At 47.2% G+C, this 8,145-nt stretch overlaps 1 protein-coding gene across 1 annotated transcript; it reads right to left on the bottom strand.

Annotated features, from left to right (window-relative positions):
• Nucleotides 1-4,262: 4,262 nt before the first annotated feature.
• Nucleotides 4,263-7,410, bottom strand: ARF6 (ARF GTPase 6). The gene has a single exon (XM_089657412.1). The coding sequence runs from the start codon at nucleotides 5,902-5,904 to the stop codon at nucleotides 5,377-5,379; it is 528 nt and encodes a 175-aa protein (XP_089513538.1). The 5' UTR covers nucleotides 5,905-7,410; the 3' UTR covers nucleotides 4,263-5,376.
• Nucleotides 7,411-8,145: the final 735 nt, after the last annotated feature.

The following is an 8,145-nucleotide window of genomic DNA, read 5'->3' as shown; positions in this document are numbered from 1 at the left end:
CCTGTACTGTGTCTGCAGTCCATTAGTTCAGAATTTTTTTTCCTGTTTTCTGCCGCTAAAACCTAGGTGCGTCTTATGGAGCGAAAAATACGGTATACTAGAAGGGGTGTCCAAACTATGACCCTCAAGCTGTTGAGTACTACAAGTCCCATCATGCCTCTGGGTGTCTTGCCTGTGGATGTCAGAGTCTTGCAAGGCCTCATGGGACTTGCAGTTCCGCAACACCATAGTTTGGACACCCCTGCACTAGAGAAAAAAAAAAAAGACACACACCACATATTTAACAAGAACAACTAGTACCTCAAATGATAATGGGTGGGTTGAGCTGCAAAAAAGCAGATGAGGGGTCATCATAGATCCCAATTATAAGTATCTGGTAGGTTTCACACACCATCATCTGCCCAAAACTTTAAGACCATTTATCAGACAGGATAATAAAAGATGGACTTCACCCTACCCATGTAAAATAAAATGCCATCTAATACTTGTTCCTGCATAATAAAATGGATAACCTCATACTTGTTAGTTCACAGACTTCAGAATAGTCTCTGTGCTGCCATCGTAACACTCCTCCTCCTGGTTGGTTTTCATCCTCTGCACGCATAGACATGCCAGTCTCTATGAAGTCTGTAGGACCTGACAGAGCGTTTCCACGTGTCTACGCATTGTGGGACACCCGCACATGTGCAGACACACTGAAAACCTCCGTTAGGTCTTTGGGACCTGGCAGAGGTTTGAGTCATGTCCGCTGCTGTAAAGCTCTGCCAGGTCCCAAAGGCCTGGGGCAAGACTGCCAGCACATGAGGTCAAAAACTGCATGATCCTGCTGAAACAATGCCTCCTGGGATGTGCGACTCGAAAATCTCAGAAGCAGCAGGTGGTTGATCTACATGATCTTTACCTAGACAAGCATTCAGAAAGTGGTGGGCAGCACAGAGAATAAAACATTCAACATAAAAGAATTGTCTGCACATGTGTAAGGGGGGGATTCAAGTTTGAGCAGAAGAGAGGAAAACCATTCCAGGGATGATAGTCTGCTTAAACTGCCTCTAAAAAAACCCTCCCCTCCTAAGACAGATGTAAGAAATATACATACCTACACTATATTGCCAAAAGTATTGGCCCCGCCCTCCAAATCATGTGATTCAGGTGTTCCAATCCCCTCCATGGACACAGGTGTATACAATCAAGCCCCTAGGCATGCAGACTGCTTCTACAAACATTGGTGAAAGAATGGGTCGCTCTCAGGAGCTCAGTGACTCCAAGCGTGGTCCCATGATAGGTGGCCACCTGTGCAATAAGTCCATCCGTGACATTTCCTGGCTACTAAATATTCCACGCTAAACTGTTAGTGGGATTATAACAAAGTGGAAGCAACTGGGAACAACAGCCACTCAGCCACCAAGTGGTAGGACACGTCACATGACAGGGCGGGGTCAGCGCATGCTGAAGCGCACAGTGCGCAGAAGTCACCAACTGTCTGCAGAGTCAATAGCTAAAGACCTCCAAACTTGGTGTGGCCTTCAGATTAGCACAACAGTGCGTAGAGAGCTTCATGGAATGGGTTTCCATGGCCGAGCAGCTGCATCCAAGCCTTACATCACCAAGTGCAATGCAAAGCGTCGGATGTTGTGGGGCAAAGCACACTGCCACTGGACTCTAGAGCAGGGGAGACGTGTTCTCTGGAGTGACCAATCATGCTTCTGTCTGGCAATCCGATGAATGTTTCTGTGTTTGGCGGTTGCATTGTGCCAAGTGTAAAGTTTGGTGGAGGGAGGATTATGGTGTGGGGTTGTTTTTCAGGGGTTGGGCTTGGCCCTCTAGTTCCAGTGAAGGGAACTCTTAAGGTGTCAGCATACCAAGACATTTTGGACAATTTCATGCTCCCAACTTTGTGGGAAGAGTTTGGGGATGGTCCCTTCCTGTTCCAACATGACTGCTCACCAGTGCACAAAGCAAGGTCCATAAAGACATGGAGGAGCCAGTTTGGGGTGGAGGAACTTGACTGTCCTGCACAGAGTCCTGACCTCAACCCCATAGAACACCTTTGGGATGAATTAGAGCGGAGACTGTGAGCCAGGCCTCCTCCCCCGACATCAGTGCCTGACCTGACAAATGTGCTTCTGGAAGAATGGTCCAACCTTCCCATAGACACCCTCCTAAACCTTGTGGACGGCCTTCCCAGAAGAGTTTAAGCTGTTATAGCTGCAGAGGGTGGGGCCAACTCAATATTGAACCCTACGGACTAAGACTGGGAGGCCATTAAGTTCATGTGCGTGTAAAAGGCAGGTGTCCCAATACTTTTGGCAATATAGTGGATTTTCAGGCCACTCTGGTCCAGTCATGTGATCTCACCAGTTTCACCCAGCATGGCTGCAGGGGAGAGGAAGGAGTGTTGACAATGAATGGGCCATTGAAGTCTATGGGTGACGTTACCGCTCCAAGCTTTACTGGCTGTTGTCAGAGCCCTCTCTCCTCACTGCTGGAGACAAGAGAGATCACATGCCCAGATTGGAGAAGCCCTAAAATAGACAAGTATATACATCTTTCTCACACAGGTTAGTTAACCTAGGTGGTAGGGGGGAGAAGGGGGCAATTTTAAGGGTAATTAGGCAAGCCATAGATCAGGGGTGTCAAACTGGAGGCCCTCCAGCTGTTGCGAAACTACAAGTCCCATCACGCCTCTGCCTTTGGAAGTCACACTTGTAACTGTCAATCTTGCAATGCCTCATGGGACTTGTAGTTTGGCAACAGCTGGAGGGTCGCCAGTTTGACACCCATGCCATAGATTTTCCAATACTCTTTCCATCTACCAAGGGTAGAAGGGAAGAAAACTGCTAGATTCTCTCAGTAACACAGTTAGTGTTGATGGGGGAATCCCTCCTGCAGAATTGTGATCTGCCAACAGGGAGCCTTCCCCACCAGCAAAAAACACAATGATCACTGCTAGCAGTCATAGCTGCTGACACTGATTGCATGAAAAAAACCCCAACAGGCTGGTAGACTTCAGTGCAACCAGCTTGCCCGTAGATGGATCGAATCCCAGAAGGCCCCTACTGAACTGAACAAGATTTGATCTATCTATGGACAATTCTAGGTGTAAGCTGAAATTCTACTTTAACCCCTTTGCGCACCTAAAAGGTTAAACAAATGCCCAAGTACAATTTTGCAACTTTAACGTGTTAGTAAAACCGTACTGATCACCACAACTACTTTGTGCATCCAGGTGGATGATACCTTGTTTTTTCAGGACAAAAATTGGGCTTTCATTTGATGGTAAATGGTAATGGACATCTGATTATATTTGTTTATAATCAAAGGAAAACTAGCCCAAAATAGTAAAACAAAACAAATGTACATTTAGCTGTGTATTTGTTACCAACATAACCTACCACCAAAGAACAACCCAAAATAAAAAATTCTACTCCTGACGATCGCAGCAATACCACACGTGTGTATGTTTTTGTATGTACCCATAGTATGTTTCTCTAAAACACACTGATACTGTGTTTTAGGAAAACGGACACTGATAATTTAAAAACATTTTTTTTTTTAATCCTGCCCAAAATATACTGACCCTGACCTTTGACCCTTACACCAACCTAGATCAAGCCTTGATCTAGGCTTGATATTTATTTATTTATTTTACACACGGTTGTTTCTCTGCAAGCAGAGATACAATGTATCATTCCCCTCCATTGACAAAAAGAGAAAGACAGGGGCGGGCGTCACATTACCTGACCACTGATAGGCAAATCAAAGGCCATCACAGCAATCAGGTGACCCGGAACTGGGAGTTCCAGGTCCCGATCGTTCGTGCGGAACCCGGGGCTCCCAGTGAGAACCCTATCTCTGTGCTGGGAGCGTGCCGTGCTCCCAGCAAAGACTGATGCGCATATATGTGTAGTTGGCGCAAAGGGGCTAAGAAGCGCACTGCACTAAGGAAACGTAAGATCTGAATACTACACCGAGGTATACAGGCAAGAAAAGTTATACAAAGCTAAAGTCTTCAGATCTGCATTACAAAGACAGCATACACCAGGAGACATGAGACTAGTAGGCCTAAATCTACCAGACCTCACGAGTACCCTAATTAGACTGCAAAACCTCTTTGTTATTACAAAATGTAAACAGGTATGGGAGAAAAGTTCACATTTATGTTAGAAAACAATCCACATATAAGACTTCATTATTATCCCCCCACAATTGTGCTGCTTCTGCCATACAAACTGGCCTTAGAAATAAGCGTACTTTACAATACATTTACAGAAATAATGTAGGTATTTTATTAATAAATGCATATAGTTTAAGACGCTTTGGAGCAATGTACCTTTTAACACAGATATCATACAGGCCAATCACCAAGCTTCTAATAAAGCCTTGCAATTTGCACTGAATTACAAAGTTGTGCTTTACACAATCTGGTTTTCAAGAAGGCAAAACTTTTGCATAAATTTAAGTATTGCTACATGTCAAGGGAACCTTCCTCTATGTACAAAAGTAAATTTTGTTTTTTTTTCCCCTGGAACAGAACAGATACTTATGAAATGTGACAGTGTCTGCTCTCTGTACGTTCTCAATGTCACTCATGGCTTTCCTGTCATCTCTCGCTAACAATTGATTAGAAGGATCGGTTTGCATTCAGCTTACTCATGCATACATTAAGTGAGATTCAGGATCGTCCACATCTGCTTCCAATCATGGCAGATCTACGGCTAAATATTTATTTTGCACAATTTGTTAGCAACCAATTTAAAAAGTCTAGTAATCATGTAAGCTTTAAATATAGATGTATATATATATTTATCTTAAAAAAAAAAAAGAAAAAAAAAAGAAGGATGAAAAAAGGGAAAAACAATTTTCCAAGTAATTTGTTATAGGCTAGCTAGCAGACCTCTTATTAAAAACAGCCTAGGTATAAAAGACAAACTGCAGTGTGATTGTTAAGGAATAAGTTGTAAAGTTTACTAGCTGGAAGAGACCTAGCAACATACCCTGTATGAATGCAGAAATTACAACAAAAACAGAAAAGAAAGCGGAAGGAAAAAAAAAAAAATGTAAAAGCTTCTATCCCTCAAACTAAACCATTACGTTACAGCTCATAGAGAAGGAAGTTCCTACTTCTTCAAGCTCAGTTTTGAAGTTTGTACGGGAAACTGAGGTCAGAATCCTAAAACGCAGAACAAGAAAAACAACAAAAAAAAAAAAATAAAATATGTATATATATATTTATATAACATATTCCAGCCCATACTTCTTTGTAATTTAACAGGGTGATCAGTTAGATCAGCATACGCCGACGTTACTCGTCTTCCAACGTATCCTCTTCGGAAGAAGCAACATCGTAAAACTGTGTTTAAATCTTCTAAACAGTCATTAGGATTTGTAGTTGGAGGTTAGCCACGTGAGTCCTTCATAAAGCCCATCCCCGCTGGTCGCACAGGAAGGCTGAACATACCAATTCCTATCCCTGATTCGGGTTAGGCCCAGTTTTTCCTGAATTTCATGGGGTTTCATGGCATCAGGAAGGTCTTGTTTATTGGCAAATATAAGGATGATGGCGTCCCTCATTTCCCTGTCGTTGATAATACGATGAAGTTCCTGCCTAGCCTCGTCGATGCGATCCCGGTCGGCACAATCCACGACAAAGATAAGACCCTGTGTGCCCGTGTAATAGTGCCGCCATAAAGGCCGGATTTTGTCCTGGCCCCCCACATCCCACACGTTGAATTTGACGTTTTTGTAGGTCACGGTCTCCACGTTGAAGCCGACGGTGGGGATGGTGGTGACCGACTGGCCCAACTTCAGCTTGTACAGGATGGTGGTCTTACCGGCCGCATCCAACCCAAGCATCAGGATCCGCATCTCCTTGTTGCCGAAAATCTTGGATAGCACCTTGCCCATGGTGGAGCATTAAACACAGCTTGGAAAAAATGAAGAACTGGGTTGTATCTGTTGTCACAACTTCTGGACAGTGTTCTGATACGGGGTAAAACACTGCTTGGCCTTTGTCACGAGTCTGTACAGTCCCTCTACAGGTGTATCAAGTATTAGTCCAACGTTCTGACCTTGTGGTGATCTGTGCAGATGGTGGAAGGATCCCAATGTCTTGTATCAGGTAGTTTGCTATAGACCCAACGTCCCGCAGTCTGCCAAAGAGGCAATATCAGGCTTGTGCTGGGCCCTGGGGTTGGAGATGCCCCTGTGATGTAAAAGGCTTGGGTGCTGACTGCAAGTCCACAATAAAGTTGCACCTTAGAGATGGTAGGTAGGAAACCTCCAGACTCTGGGGGTAAAGGGTGGCAACAGTCCTTGGAGTTCAGATATGGGGGCAAGTAAGGAAGCAACAGCCCTTGACATTTAGATATGGAAGCAACAGTCCTTGATGTTCAGATACGGGGTGCGAGGAGGAAGCAACAGTCCTTGGAGTTCAGATATGGGGTGCAAGGAGGAAGCAACAGTCCTTGGAGTTCAGATATGGGGTGCAAGGAGGAAGCAACAGTCCTTGGAGTTCAGGAACTGAGCACTATTAAAGAGTTCTGTATGTGAGGTTTGGAGATCCTCAGGATTGCGGACAGTCCACCAGGATAAGGATAACCAAGATTGCCCTGTGTATGAGTCCTGAAGATCAGGGTGCCCCCCGGGAAGGTCTTAGGAATCCAGGTGGTCCTTCGGGATGGATCAAGGACTCAGGTTGGTCCAAGAACTTAAGGTGCCCCTCTACTAGGATCCAAGGACTCAGGTGCTCTTTCAGGGAGGTCCAAGAACTCGAGTGCTGTTTCAGGAGGGTTCAAGGACTCAGGGTGGTCCTCCGAGAAGGTCCTAGAACTCGGGGTGGCCCTCCAGGAGGTTCCAATGACTCAGGCTGCTCTTCCAGGAGGGTCCAAGGACTCAGGGTGGCCCTCAGATAAGTTCTGTGAAGCCCCAAGGCTCAGGTTGTACAGTACCGATGCTTCACCAGGTCTGGTGGCACTTAGGGGCCCCTCTAATGAGGCCAGAAGGTCCAGGAGCCCTAGAGCTGCTCCTCCAGTGAGCTGTGGTGGTGATCAGGGCTCAGGGGGCCCCTCAGGTGGAAGGATATGGGGCTCCGGTGGCCGGGCAGATGATATTCCGGCTCCTGAATGTATGGAGCACAGTCAGTGTCCCGTATGAGAAGCAGTCAGCAGGGTGTCCCGGCTCAGCAGCCACATGAGAAGCCTCCCCCCAGAGCTGTGCAGGCCGCCTCCTCCGCTCCCCTGTGCTCTCAATCCGGCCGGATATCCCCAGTCAATGGCTTCCGGTGCTCGGACTGAGGTCCTCGGAGTAAGAGGAGGGGGGAGGAGCCTGAATCCCGGGCGCCCGCCACAGCCAGGGAGGGGCCCGCTTCCGAGTCACTCTAATGAGCCGGTGCCGGCCCCGCCCAGCCGCGCCTGCGCCCTGCAAACACTGACCGGGCGCATGCGCAGAGTCGGCGTGCCCCGCCCAGGTTTCAAAAGGAAAGATCACGTGAAGAGGGCGGCTTGAAGGGCTGAGATGGGAAGATACGCGTGACGTCATGGGGCAGCCGAACGGGAGTTTTTTTTATTAGGGGGCGGGGCGAAAAGTTACCTCAGAGTTGCGGGCGGGGGGCTGTGCTGTGTGACGTGCTGGCGGCTCTACTTCATTTTCACAAACCTGTCGTCAGTACACAGCAGAGCGAGGCCCATGTGTGTGTGTGTGTGTCATGATCACAGGAGAGCGAGGCCCATGTGTGTGTGTGTGCCATGATCACAGGAGAGCGAGGCCCGTGTGTGTGCCATGATCACAGCAGAGCAAGGCCCATGTGTGTGTGTGCCATGATCACAGGAGAGCGAGGCCCATGTGTGTGCCATGATCACAGGAGAGCGAGGCCCATGTGTGTGTGTCATGATCACAGGAGAGCGAGGCCCATGTGTGTGTGTCATGATCACAGGAGAGCGAGGCCCATGTGTGTGTGTCATGATCACAGGAGAGCGAGGCCCATGTGTGTGTGCCATGATCACAGGAGAGCGAGGCCCATGTGTGTGTGTGTGTGCCATGATCACAGGAGAGTGAGGCCCATGTGTGTGTGTACCATGAACACTGCAGAGCGAGGCCTATGTGTGTGTGTACCATGATCACAGGAGAAATACACGTGTGTGTGTGTGC

This window comes from Staurois parvus, unplaced genomic scaffold, assembly GCF_062004578.1.
Source record: "Staurois parvus isolate SC_StPar_1 unplaced genomic scaffold, SC_StPar_1.0 ptg000995l, whole genome shotgun sequence".
Lineage (NCBI taxonomy): Eukaryota > Metazoa > Chordata > Amphibia > Anura > Ranidae > Staurois > Staurois parvus.
The sequence above is the reverse complement of the archived record's forward strand: the minus strand, read 5'-3'. Positions and strand labels throughout refer to the sequence as shown.

Excerpts from the sequence above, each read along its gene's own strand:
- ARF6 (XM_089657412.1), bottom strand. The coding sequence starts at position 5,904 with ATGGGCAAGGTGCTATCCAAGATTTTCGGCAACAAGGAGATGCGGATC.